We start from the raw sequence: 14,040 nt of genomic DNA on the forward strand, positions 1-14,040 counted from the left end.
AAGAAAATAAAATCCCACAAGTAGAAGGAAATTCTAATAGAAATTAAAATGAAAGGATGACGAAAACACTACACCCAAACTCAGGAAATGCTGCTAACAGCATACTGGCAACTGTGAATGTGACAGCTGTAAACACGGCCATGAGGGGGAAAAGGCTGAAATTACTGGAGAAAGCATGGGGAGTTGGGAAAGGAGTATAAAAATAAATTCAAGGATATAGAAGAAAGGAAATGAATTTGAATTAAGGCTATAAGAGAGCCAAAGTTTATTTGGGGTGATACTCTGTGATACTGATAAGCTTCTAGCAAAGGCAATCAAGAAGACCATACAAACTTCCTCAGGCGCCACCACATCTTCCCCTTCTTCAGTTCTCCTTATACACTGAATCCTAAGAACCTTATGTCAGCATTCTGGATCCAGAGAACTCTACACCAATTATAATCAAGGTTCAATTATCTAGATTAATTCAGAAGCTTGAGACCTGAAAAGTTAAATTATTTTGATAATTCTAAATTTATTTCCTTCCCCCAAAAAGCTTTATTTTAAACTCAGTTGCTCGAGAACAAAGCAAAAAATACAACCTGGATTGAGGTGCTTTGTGACAGACTGTTTTGTTTTTCAGTTTTTTTAGACAGGGCTTCTCTGTGCAACTCTGGCTGGCCTGGAACTCACAGAGATCCATCTGTCTTAGAGTGCTGGGATTAGAGGTGTGGGTCACCACTGCCTGGCCAGACAGCAGATTCTTAATCCAGTCTTACACTTGTCAGAGGCCAGTGTGAAATATCCCACAAATACACTGCCAAGAAGAGAGCTAAGAAATGCCGACTAACTAGCCACAGGGCTGTACTTGTGGACTACACGCAGCTGTCAAAGACCCTCACCCCAGCAGCACTCAATGGTTTGTCAACAGTTACAGTTAACGTAAAGAACAGCTAAGATACTTACAGTGCCACCTACTATTCTTCCTAGTGGATACCATGCTCTTTCATCAAACCAATTTAAAAATTCATAGAACCCATGAGATGCAAGGTGATGTGTTGATCTATAGTTAAACCTGGAGAAAAGAAAAAAAGAAATGTTATAAAACTGGTTAACACAATACCTTTCTTTTTATTTGATATATAGGTACCATATATGTATATATATATATATAATTGCAATATTTCTTAAACTCAAATAAAAAAAATCTAAAAATTTCAAGCCAATGCTTATACTCTAATATAATTAATTATACCACCAGCACTCTCTTAAATCCTTTATTAACATGTGACCATTGGTGGGGTCCAAGGCAGAGGGCTCAAATTTAATCAGGAAAACAAAAGGAACACACAGAATTTATCATCATAAAAGTAGTAAGAACCATTAACAAGATGGCACTACCAAACTGAAGAGGAAGCACATACCATGTAGTATCCAAAAGCTTACAGAGAAACAGTAAAATGGTATCTTAAGAACTAAGAGAGCAGACCATGTTAGCGCAGTGAAAACATGCATGGTAGTATAGCTCAGTTTAGAGTGCTAGATGAGTACTTTCAAAGCCCTAAGCCAGCCCTATCACATACACACCAGGAAACATAGTATGGTTTTAAAAAGAAATTATAATTAATATCTCTGAAAAAGACAAATGAGAAGAAACAAAAAGAAGGAAAAGCAAAGTCCAAAATGTAAGCAGAAGAAAAATGTAAAGCGCAGAGGGCAATTTCAGGGCCACTCCACATTTAGCACAGAGCAGCTGTGGAGTGTAGGAAAGACCAGCATCAGTGGTCAGGCAACACTGGAGACGACGGCAGTACATCACCAGCAGTGCATCCATCAGTCAAGATTCCTTCCCCATCACTGCCAAGAGGCAAGTAGGCAGCAGAGGCATGTGACTGCTAGGATGACATGCGGACACAAAAGTCCAATAGTGCTGGACTCACAGAAGTGCACTGGAAAGTCAGTTGGGGTACACCCCCAAATCAAACATTTAGAGAGCAAGCACCTTGAGAGTAAGCAAGTAAACAACAAAAGCAAACAAGAGCTCTATCTACAGAGGCTGTGGATTCCCATCTCCAGAGGAGCCTGGCTCACCCTGACATGCCGTGTGGCTTTGGTGAGGAAGCTGCTCATGGCTTTCTGTGCTGTCGCTTCCTCACCGCTCCTCCATCGTGAGGTGAAGAGCAAACTATACAGCACCTGTGATTACTACCACCATGACTAACACACATGGTAAAAGACCCATTTCCAAGTTTTAAGGAAAACTATAATTATCCAGCTAAATCATAGATAGGTTATTTTAACAGGGGAAAGTGAAGGGCAAATTACAAGGTAAAACAGTTATGAAAAATAGAGAAAGCAAGAGACACCCAAGTTCTTACACTCATCATAAAGACCACTAAATGCTACAATAATTGGAGGGCAGAAAAGGCTCCAAACATAAAACTCAAAATGCTACTGATAAAGTATAATTCACTCAATCAGAGAAGCAAAATGATACTCTATAAAGAAACAACAAAATCGGATACACTTTTCAGTTTGACTACTTGATGCTGTATCACAATGAAGTAGTAATATTTAAAAATTTTCTGAGAAGGGGATTTTTAAGATAAAACAAAGTCAAAATGCTCCTTGGTGCAACACAGGAATCCCCACACCACAGAATTATCTTCAAAACTAAGCCCCAGGTGCCTAAATTACTGGTATACACAGAAACCTGACTAGAGATACAAGCAAAGTGCTGGGTCTTAGTTTAGTCTCAACATTTAATGCTGGCAGGAGGCAACTCTCTGAGAAAGTATCTCGTGTTCAAGTTCATTACATCTGTCTATATTTGAATAAATCCCGAGCACTCTTGTCAATTTTATAAATCAACTCTCATTCTGTAGCTTCTCTTTCCACTCTGCCAGTGGTATTTTAAATTACATGTATTTGCCAGAAGTAGGCATAGGCTTGCCAAGGTCAAACGGTGGCTTGCAGGCATCTTTCCTCTCCTCCCACTATATGCAGCCCAGGGAGTGAAACCAGGTTATTACGACAAGCAAGTGTCCTTATCCTGTGAGCAATCTTCTTAGCAAGCCAATGGTATTTTTAAATACTTCGTTTCTTTTTACTTGTGTGTATGTGAGTTTATGTGCATCGTGTACATGAAGGTGCCCATGGAGGCCAGAGGGTGTTAGATTCCCAGGGGCTGGAGTCGTGAGCCACCTGATGTGGTGCTGAGAACTGAACTCCATTATCTCTGCTGGGCTACCTCTCCAGTCTCCTCTCCATGGTACTTTTTAAAAAACAAATTATTGACAAAAACCTAAAATTACACCTCCTTCCCACACTGGACCAGACCTTTTGTTTTTGAAAAAAAAAAAAAAAAAAAAAAAAAAAAAGGTACAAGGGCAAGAAAAAGAAAAGGGGAGGTAGAAAAATAATGCTCTGCTCAATGATCATAAAAATACTGATTTTCTTCTTCATGATTAACAGTTTCAGTTTATTCATTAATTAGATCCTTAGTAAATCTGGAACTGATCACCATTACAGTCTTGAATTAAATTTTGGTATATGAAGGAATGGTTTTTACTAGTAGTTTTTGACTTGTCTCTTTGAATTTCTAAATTATTTTTTCTTTTTTGTTTGATACAGGGTCTTACTATGTACCTCTGACTGGCCTGATACTCCCAGGATATATTCAATTCAAGACTATGGCTGATATCCCTTTATCTAAGTCTTCCTGAATGTTGCTCCCCAAATCTTATAATTTCTCCTTACAAGTCTTAAATACCTTTGCTTAGATTTAATCTCATTTCTAACGTTATCTTTTTATCTAAAAAAAATAACTCTACCTAAAAATCTCACATATGCTTATTAACACTAGATTCTACTACATGTTAAACATGAAAAATAATTAATACCCTGGTATTAAAAATGAAGAGGTATCTCAAAGATTCGCAGTTTTCAGAACACTATCTAAAAGAGCTCATAAACTCCCATCTTATTCTATCCCTTCAGTATCCTTGTAACTGCCAATCTTTTCAATCACAAAAAAAATTTACAAGTGAATACCAGGTTTTATTCAAATTTAAATATTTAACAAAAACTTACACCATTAAGTTCCAAAATGAAATAAAGTACTGGTTTCCAATTTAAGAAACATTTTTGATAAAATATTATTTCAAATTTAAATGTATATGTGTTTGGATTTACACAGATTACAGCAAACAGTAATAAGTTTATTTTTGCATAAGTTCTTCTTGCTGTTAAACAGTATTCATCAATTAAGAAACCAAAGTTTCTTTGGGGACTAAGAAAATACTGGCTCCTGGTCAAAGGACTACATACTAAATGTCTGCTTCCCTCATGGTTACATTAAACAGGAAGCGCCACAATCTAAATTTATAACTTACTACAAATCTGTCGCAGACTGGGTTGTTACTGCTAAGTATAGTCTGGTTATTTTCTTTCATGCAAATTCTCAGTTGCAGCACTACAATCCAAAGCAAACGTAAGAGGCATTTAGATTGACTGTACGGCCATTCTTCCCCTACTACAATAAATTACAATAGAACGCACTTATCACGGTCTTTTGAGCAATTTTTAGCATGGCCTTTCTCAGCACTCACCTGCCACCATCACACATTGTCTTCTCCCTTCTTCAAGCAGTCACTCAGCTGAGATTCCTAATTGTACTCAAAGCTTCACTGATGCGTCTGCCTCCTTACACCCTCGACCATTTGAATTTGTGCTTTCAAAACATCATGTTGAACTACAGGTTCATCTCATTGTGTAATTTTTTTGGGGGGGGGGCGGGGTAAGGGGGAAGTGACTTTTGTAGCCTGGAAGGACTTTCACAGCTCTTGGCACTTCGTTCATGAGAGCCAAGCAATGTTTGCAGTTTACTCTTCTAGGCAGCCTAGCTTTATCAACAGTGACTTAAGTTTCTGTGCCTTATCCTAAAATTAATCTGCTTGGGAAGGAATTCAGAGTCTCAAGCATGCCAGGCAAATGGTCTACCACTATGATCCCACCCATTGTTTTAACATTATATAGTATATGTAAAGTATGAGTGAGAAAAGCTGGAAAATGATTTTCACCTAATTTAAAGCTAACACGGTAAGTCAGAGCAGGTTTTAGTCCCCAAGCGTGCTATGAATAGTTCTGAAAGGAAAACTAAGTTTCCCAAGTGCCAGCTCTGTCCTTTGTTCTAAAACACATTCTCCTCCAAAAAAGCATCCAAACTTATGTATGCAATCAACTATTGTGAGCTTCTTGAGGAGAGATGTGAGAAGTACTATTTTTTCATAACACTTATTAAAATGATTGTCAAGGGCCTGTAAATAGTTCTACTCTACTCACCTTTGGGGGTAGAGAGAGTGTCTCACTATGGAGCTCTGGCTAGTCTAAAACTTAGTATGCAGACCAGGCTGGCCTCGAACTCAGAGATCTGCCTGCCTTAGCTTCCCAGGTACTAGGATTAAAGGAGTGTGCTACCACACCTGGTTCTACTCACTTCTATCACATTCTCAGATCCAAGATCAGCACATTTTTAGAGGTACAAGGTAGACACTGTAGCAATTTGGAAACTGGCCTTTATAAAAGCACATTATGAAAAATAATTTTAAAATGACACTCCGTAGGAAGCAATAAAAAAAAATGGGGGAGGACCCCAATCACTTTGCAGTGAGAGAGCACACTAATACAGGATGAGAAATAAACATTGTCTCACATCTTAAACATTGAGTGCACAAATCTTTTACACCCAAGACACCAGCACAAGTCTAATTCAGCCTTTGCAAATCAAACCTAAGGCACACAGTTGAAACAATTAGGTCCAGAGAAGAAAAATAACAGAGCAGGGGAGGGCACTGGGACCAATGTTGGTGATGGGAAAAAAAAGAAAAGAAAAGAAAAGAAAAGAAAAGAAACAGAGAAAGGGCCAGGAGAGATGGCTTGTGGGTGTAATCCCAGTACTCAGGAAATGAGGAAGGAGTAGTCCCAGGCCAGCCTGGGCTGGCTATACAAGGAGACCCTGTCTCAAAGAAAGCCCCAAAACTAAAGAAACAGTACAAAAAGGAATGGAGTGGGTGGAAGGCTACTAAGCCCTGCTGTATGTCAACATAGTCCCTTTACTACCAGGTCCCTTGAATCCTCCTCTCCCAGATTCTAAATTGCTTTAAATTGAGAAATTAGGTTAACTATAGTTTATATTAAAAAAATCAGAAACCAGGCTCCTGCAGAGACAAGATTCTTAGGAAGTCTTGTCTAATAAGACATTAGAATAACACATACCTCTATACAGGGCTACTCCATGCTTCACTTCTACAAAGTAATCATCATTTATTTGTACAATTCCTCAAGTAACTGGTATGTACAAAACTTCTGAGAGGTACTAAGAATAAAGACTGAAAAAGAAAACTATGCTTTTCTGGAATTTAAGTACAATAAACACAAGCAGATCATTATAGATGGGAAAAGTACCAAAAATAGAAGTAAAATTAGAAGAGAGACAGACTGCTTTATTAAGTAGGGATAAAATCCTATCTCACACTATCTGTAAGACGGTCAACGATGAAGCAGTCATCTATTCATAGATAGGGAGAAGAAACTAGGAAGCAAATGCAAAGCCAGAAAGGTGGGTGTCTGTCTCAGTTTGCTTTCTATTGCTGTGACAAAACATTTGGCCAAAGCACTTGAAGAAAAGGCTTATTTCAGATTGTATGTCCCAATCATAGTTTATCATGAAGAGAAGTCAGAGCAGGAACCTGGAGTCAGGAATTGAAGTAGAGGCCACAAAAGAACACTGCTTACTGGCTTGATCCTGATGGCTTGCTCAGCTTTTTTTTTTTTTTTTTTTTTAACAATCCAGAACCACCTGCCCAGAGCGGGATGGCCCACAATGGGCTGGTTCCTCTCATATCAATGATTATCAAGGGAGTACTCCACAGAGTTGCCCACAGGCTAATGTGATGGAGGCATTTTCTTAACTGAAGATCCTTCTCCTCATGTGCTTGTGGTCACAGTGCCTGAGAGGGAAAGTGGTTATGAGAGATGTTTGGAGACTTTTTAAACTTCTTGTAACTTGTGTTAAACACTCTGTTTTTTCATTTATTCATTGGGCACATGTTCACAAACACAAACAGAACCTTTGAATGAGATGAATGGATTAAGACAAATGTCTATCACTCGACCAAAGTCATACAGCTATGCAGTGGCTGAGATGGCCACTCTGGCCCCAGCACCTACATTCTTCAACTTGATGGCAGGATGATGATGAGCAGCAGCAGCAAGGTGATTGATCAGTGGCTGCAGAGCTTCACTGGCATCACCTTCTGGGCAGTTTACCTTGAAGGAGATTTGGAACTGCCCCTCTGTGACTATGTTCCTGACAAGAGTGGTGTTTTCTATTTAATCTGCAGTTCCCTGTTTATGTTTGGGTTCTTATATTAATCTCATTTAATGAAAAGGTTCAAAATTGAACAGTGTTTGAAAAAACACTGGTTAAACATGTTTAAATATGTGTAAACAGAAACCACTGATAAAGTTCTCTTCAATGTTTTAAGATGTTGTGCTGTAGAAATGGCTCAGCAGTTAACAGCACTTGTTGATAATAACCGAGAATCCGGTTCAGTTTCTAGCACTCACATGGCAGCTCACACCCATCTGTCACTTTGGTTCTAGGAGATACAGCACACTCTTCTGGTCTCTGTGGCATCAGGCATGCATATGTTACAAATACATACATACATAGCCGGGGTGGGGGGGTGTGGGGGTGGGAACACACTTACTCACATAAAATGAATCTTTAAAAAAAGTTTTAAGATGCAACTTGGAACCAAGAATGGTAGCCCACATCTTTTTTTTGTTTGTTTGTTTTTCAAGACAGGGTTTCTCTGTAGCTTTGGGGCCTGTCCTGGACTAGCTCTGTAGACCAGGCTGGTCTCGAACTCACAGAGATCCATCTGCCTCTGCCTCCTGAGTGCTGGGATTACAGGTGTGTGCCACCACCGCCCGGCAAGGTAGCCCACATCTTTGATCCCAGCATTCAGGAGGCAGAAGCAGGGGGATCTCTGTGAGTTGGAACCCTGAAGTATAAAAGGTTTGTTTAAAAGGTTTAAGTTACTTTGGAAACAAAAACACAGAAATTCAGCAAATGGCTGTGTTGCTTCAGATTTAAACTCTTTAGTAGAGTTACAACAGTCCTTAAAGCCACCATCTCCTAAGGGCCACATGCAGTCTATAAATGCTTTCTTCAAAGCGAGTGCTACTCTCACAAAGGAAAACCAGAGCAGCGTGTCTCCATCTCTACCTTACTTGGGCCTTTCTCGAACTACATAACTTAATAAGTTCAACTTCTGTCAGTCTTGACGGAACTTTTCTCAGTAAGCTGATGTCTAATCTGTGCTGTACACTTTACTTTTTGTCTTACAAAGGGATGTGTAAACATGAGCATAACAGCAATCCTCCCTTTCTGCCAACAAGGGTCAACCTCTCCTCCCATCACAGACAAGTGTGTTCCCCAGTACTGAGAACTACTTTGGGAGATCAGCTACTAATACAAATGTCTGCTACCACTCCAGCACAGCAACGGCATTAGTGCTGAGTGTAGCAGAAGGAAAGAACAGGAAACCATTCTCACACAGGAAAATTGCTCTCTGTGCTTACATCTCAACAGAGTATAAAATGATTAATAGGAATTCCTTTTTGATTAAAAAAAAAAAAGGCTGTTTTGCCTTTGTCTTAGGGTTCTATTGCTTTGAAGAGACACCCTGAAAACATCTAATTGGGGTTGGCTTATGGTTTCAGAGCTTTAGTTCATTATTGACATGGTAGCATGCAGACAGACATGGTGCTGGAGGAGGAGCTGAGAGTTCTACATCTTGATTCACAGGCTGCAAAAGAAGACACTGGGTATTGGGACATATTATGGGACCTCACAGCCCACCTCCACAGAGACACACTTCCTCCAAGGCCACATCTCCTAATAATGGTCACTCCCTACAGGCCAAGCATTCAAACATATCAGTCTACGGGGGTCATTTCTATTCAAACCAGTGCAGCCTTCATAGTACACAATATACACAATCAAAAACTTGGTAGAAATTAGAACACCAGGTCAAAAGGAAGGTGGAAAAAAGGCAAGGGGTTTGGTAGGAAGTAAGAAAGGCAGCCAGCAGCCATTACGAGAATGGAAGAAATGGAAGGCAGACAGGTAAGTTGAAAGTTTAAGTCTGTTGTTTCTCCTGTGAGTTACAGCAACATCTTCCATGATATATAAACATGAATTCTGATATGAATGAATTATAAAGTTTAACAACTCATTCTCAATCTTCCTTTTTTGCTTTGTCCTTTACTAAATTTAAAAACCACATTTGACTTATGTCAAATTTCTCTGTCAATCTTTACACCTTATTACTGATAAGAGAGAAACTTACCATATACCCACATTTTGGAAGTGAGAGAAATAACATCCATGTGAACACTTGTTTTGTCTTTCTCAAAAAATCATTTTCTCTGGAAAAAAAATTAAACTAATTTGTCACTCCTTTGGCTTTAACTCTTAGATTACACAAACAGCATCCTGGATGGAGTGTGGCCCCACCCTAGGGGGCCACTCACCTTCTCCATTACGTATTTCACTTCTCAGCTCTCCCCTGGCTAGTATTACTCTAGTATCCTGGAAGAGAAAAACAACTTCCCACACAGCAGCAAAGGCTATAGAATGAAAATTCAAAGAACCCTATCCTTAAACAAAACATACTGTCATTATGGAAGAGAGATTTTTTTTTTCATTTCAGAGCCCTATTCCTTCTTAAAGAACCCTGCTTAGACATGACTAGCCCTATTAGAAAATCTATGATCAATCAAAGAAATGTTATCTATTTCTAATACACCTACAATAAATATTTATGCATACACACAAAAAAGTGGAGAGCCAAAAAAGACAGAAGGTGAAAGGACATGCCAACGCCAACAGGTTCAGAAGTTTCCACCCCACATAGAACAAGCATGTTCTGACTCTAATAAAAACCAGGTTTCCTCTTTGTTCTTATACTGCATCAGGGATGGTTTGGAATAGAGAAGCAGAGAGGGCAGTCAGCGGAGCCCAGGAATTATGATACAATTCTGCAACCAAAAAGGTCAGAAATAGAGTAAAAACAGAAATGAAGCCAAGACACAACAAATACATCAAACACACTGACAGTGTTCAGCACAGGCAAGCGCTCAATATGGAATAATCTCTTGCCAACCTTATGGCTAGCTATGCTTCTCACAAGTTGGCCAGACTGGCAGCTGGCAGCATAAGCATCACAGAAAACAGAGACAAGGGCAGGGTTCCTAACCTATTGGCCTCAAACAATGATGAATGTGGACCCCCACACTAGAAGTTTACATAAAAGGGTTGTACAATTTCAAAACTGGTTTTGAAATACCCTCAATGCAAGTCACAAAAGGTGGCATCAAGTAAAAGTTAAAAAAAAAAAAAAATTAGACTCAGACTCAGCAAGCAGCACTGGTCTACATCACAGTTTCAGAAACTGTGTCTCTATGACAGGGCAGTTTGGAGTGATCCAACTGAGCTTATTTTCCTCATTTCTGTCCTAGATTTTATGTCGTTTAATAATTAGGTATTTCCATTAGGGAAGACAAAGACAGTTGCAGTTAGGCAAAGCATTCCACGACCACACAGCTGCTTTTCAGATCACTCTTGTTTACTAGCTCTTGCATCAAAACTAAAGAGAAACCAAACAGAAACCTACACAGCAATCTAGCTTCTCACAAAACACTGAGGTAGCAAGAATTCAGAAGAAAATGGTTTCATGTGCTTAAAGGAAATAAACCCCTATGTATTCAGAGAGGTCTGATGTTTTTAGGTGTTTACAAATACAGCCTTCACACTATCTCAAAACCATATCCAGAGCCGGCTAACTCTAGCATAGGCATGTCTTGTGAATTCTGGCACAGAAAAATGCTAGATTCTACATAAAGAAACACTAGACACAAAATTATTTCTCTTGAAAGTGTGAGCATAAAATAGGTCACTAACTTTAAGAAACTATAGTTCAAGTAACTTTTACCTCAAAACATGCCCACACAGTGGTAATGGAGACCTGAGGCAGACTTGCTCTCTGGCCCTGTAGGACTGACATCTGACCATTAACAGTATGACCAACAATCAAAGAACACAACACCTAATGCTAAAGATACCTGAATTACATATGTTATTTTTTTCATTTAAAATCCAAAGTCAGGACTGGGGAGATAGCTCAGTTGGTGCCTATAACTTCATAAATGAGATGGAGAGGTACAGGGATATCCCAGATCTGTGGCTGGCCAACCACTGAGCTTCAGTTCAGTGAGACTTTGTCTCAAAATAAATAAGTAAATATATACATAAAGCAACAGAGCAGTCAAGGAAAAAAAAATGCCTGAATGAGCAAGCATACCCACCTTCACTAACAAGTACAAACAACACAATACACATAAAAAACAAACAAACAAAATACTGAAGTACAATTTCCTATATTAAAACACAGATCTTCATGTTTTACTCAACAAGCTGATAGTACACGCATTATTACCATCCTTAGCAATTATCACCACACCACCAGCCCAGAAAGTTGCTACATTTTTAGGCATCTCCCTTTCCAAAGAGTTTGATGTCTTTCACCACATATATTCATCTGTTCATTCTCTGGATAGTTCATAACATGTTTGTGAGATTCACTCATGTGGCAGTAATGTGTTCCTTTTTACTGCTAAGCTATATTCCCTCTATTGTCTACAATTCACAGTTATTGATGGGATGTTCACAGGTGAGAACAGTGATAGATAGATTAAGCATTCTCATACAGGCCAGAGTTGTTAAGATCATGTGTTTCATGTCTCTGGGTAAATGCTTTGTAATTTCACTCCTAGGCTATAAACATGTATTTAGAAAACATTAAGGGTTTCCCACAGGAGATATCACTGGTCCTCCCACCAGCAATGTGCAAGAGTCCCAGTGCCTTCCTGCCAGGCTCTGTCTGTTCCTAGCTTACCTTATGTACCACTCTGGCACTGGCACTGTCTGCCTCCCTCACAAAGCCTACTAACTACCCACAGGACTCACAGAAGGCCTCTACAATTCGCATTTATATTAAATCTGGGCTAATTACCGAGAAGGCAAACAGAAATGTTCTAGGAGGAGGAAAGAGCATGTATAAGGGCTAAAAAAAATGTACATAGCACTTTCATAATGCTAATAAAAAGCAAAGCTAGAGCAAGTCTGTGAGAGGAGAACATGAATTCAATCTATGCTCTCATTACAGCACACTTCACTGTCTTCCCCACTAGACTAGAACCATGCCTGATTTCACAAGATTGTACCAGGAGGGGCTCACGAACTATTTCTTGAATATATGTTAGGCAGTAGCAGATGGGAAGCAAGGGCTATGAAGGGCATTTGTGTTAGTTCTCTACCTCTGTGTAACAAGTCACACACGCTTAGTGGTTTCCAACAGCATTCACTTGTTACTTCAAACTTTCATAGATCACAATCCCAGCTGAATTCAGCATAGTGTCTGAACGCAGCTGAGTTCTGCTTCGAATGCAAGCAGCTCCAGTCAAGATGTAGGCAGGGCTCGGTTCTCCTTTGGACGCTCCACTGGGAAATAACCCTTTCCAAGTTCACTTAGGCTACTAATTTGAGGGTCCAAGTGACTTAACTCTTGACTGAAACATCACAAAAATCATCTGTACTTGTCAATCTGGCTGTTTATTTATGTATAACACTAGAAAGGAGTCTCTGGTGAAAGCCTGCTCAGAAGACCAAGTAAGCCTTACAGTAAGCTTAACAGAATCAAGAAATAGAGAAGTCAGATTCAATAATCGTGAATACAGAATGCAAGGCAGGTCAGAACACTGTCAGCTGAGAGACACTCAGCAGGTAAAGGCAACTGTCACAATAAGCCTGGTTCCATCTCCAGAATGTTACATCCATTCATAAAACAAATGTGAAAGGATAACAGATTCTACAAAGTTGTCTCATGACCTCGACACATGCACTGTGGCATCATAAACACACGACCAGCACTGCCATAACAGTAATAACTTTTTTAATGAACACCAATGATTACCTCAAAGACAAAAGGTGTTCTTTTTCCTTTACCTTGTTACTAACTCTACTCAAGATATACAAGTTTTGGTTGGGGATTGAGCTTAGTGGTAGAGCGCTTGCCTAGCAAGCACAAGGCCCTGGATTCAGTCCTCAGTCTGGGGGCAGGGGCGGGGGAGGGGGATATATACACACACACAAGTTTTACAGCTGTTCTTATAGTGTTAGGTAGGTCCTCTAGTTCAGAGACTTCTAATATTCACCCAAAGTCGGTATTAATGAAGCAAGAGAACAGCACCAACTAATCATACACTAACACTGGCATTTCCGTCTGCCTTTTATTATCCCTGCCACCTAGTGGCAGGATCAAAAACCCAAGGAAGCCAGACTTCACGGATAGTTTCATTAAGTACACAGAGGGTAGAAAGCCTGCTTTATTTCACTATGGCTACGAAAGCAATTTTAAACCCACTTGCATCAGCTGACATCTTAAGGGCACTAAGTAACTATATTAGTCAAGTTTATCACTTAAGATATGGAAATGCAAAGAAAAGTATGCCAAGGCTAGAATGTTATAGATATCCACAGCAGTGCTTAAGTTCAGCAGAGGACCACATGAAAAAGAACTTCAAGTCAACTCTGAAGGAAAAGACCTACAGAGAGACCCAACAGTCACTGCTGTACCACCACGTACCCAGAGTGCACAGGCAGCTGCAGCCTGACCCTGAGATGATGATCCCTGACTCCACTCACTGATAGGTGGGCCACTTTGATACAAGACCTTCTATAGAAAGAGCATGTATTTATTGAGTGAGGAGACCTTTAAAGCACCCGTTTCTCTACTGGTGAGCACAACAAGAGAAAGCAAAGGGCTGTGTAAAGACTGCAACTATCTTGCAAAAGATCAGGCAACATACAACAAAACTTCACAACACACATTAAGCACAAATAAGGGCCTTATTTCAGTCCCATCTGATAAT

At 39.7% G+C, this 14,040-nt stretch overlaps 1 protein-coding gene across 2 annotated transcripts in view; it reads right to left on the minus strand.

Annotated features, from left to right (window-relative positions):
* The window catches only part of Stt3b (STT3 oligosaccharyltransferase complex catalytic subunit B), a 75,633-nt gene that overhangs the window by 43,315 nt on the left and 18,278 nt on the right, over positions 1-14,040 (minus strand). For both annotated transcript variants that reach the window (XM_036192883.1, XM_036192884.1), the window contains exon 2: positions 946-1,054. In XM_036192883.1, coding sequence (XP_036048776.1) covers positions 946-1,054 — 109 coding nt within the window. The remainder of the gene's footprint in view (positions 1-945; positions 1,055-14,040) is intronic.

The sequence above is a fragment of the Onychomys torridus genome, chromosome 7 (genome assembly GCF_903995425.1).
Source record: "Onychomys torridus chromosome 7, mOncTor1.1, whole genome shotgun sequence".
Taxonomy (NCBI): Eukaryota; Metazoa; Chordata; class Mammalia; order Rodentia; family Cricetidae; genus Onychomys; species Onychomys torridus.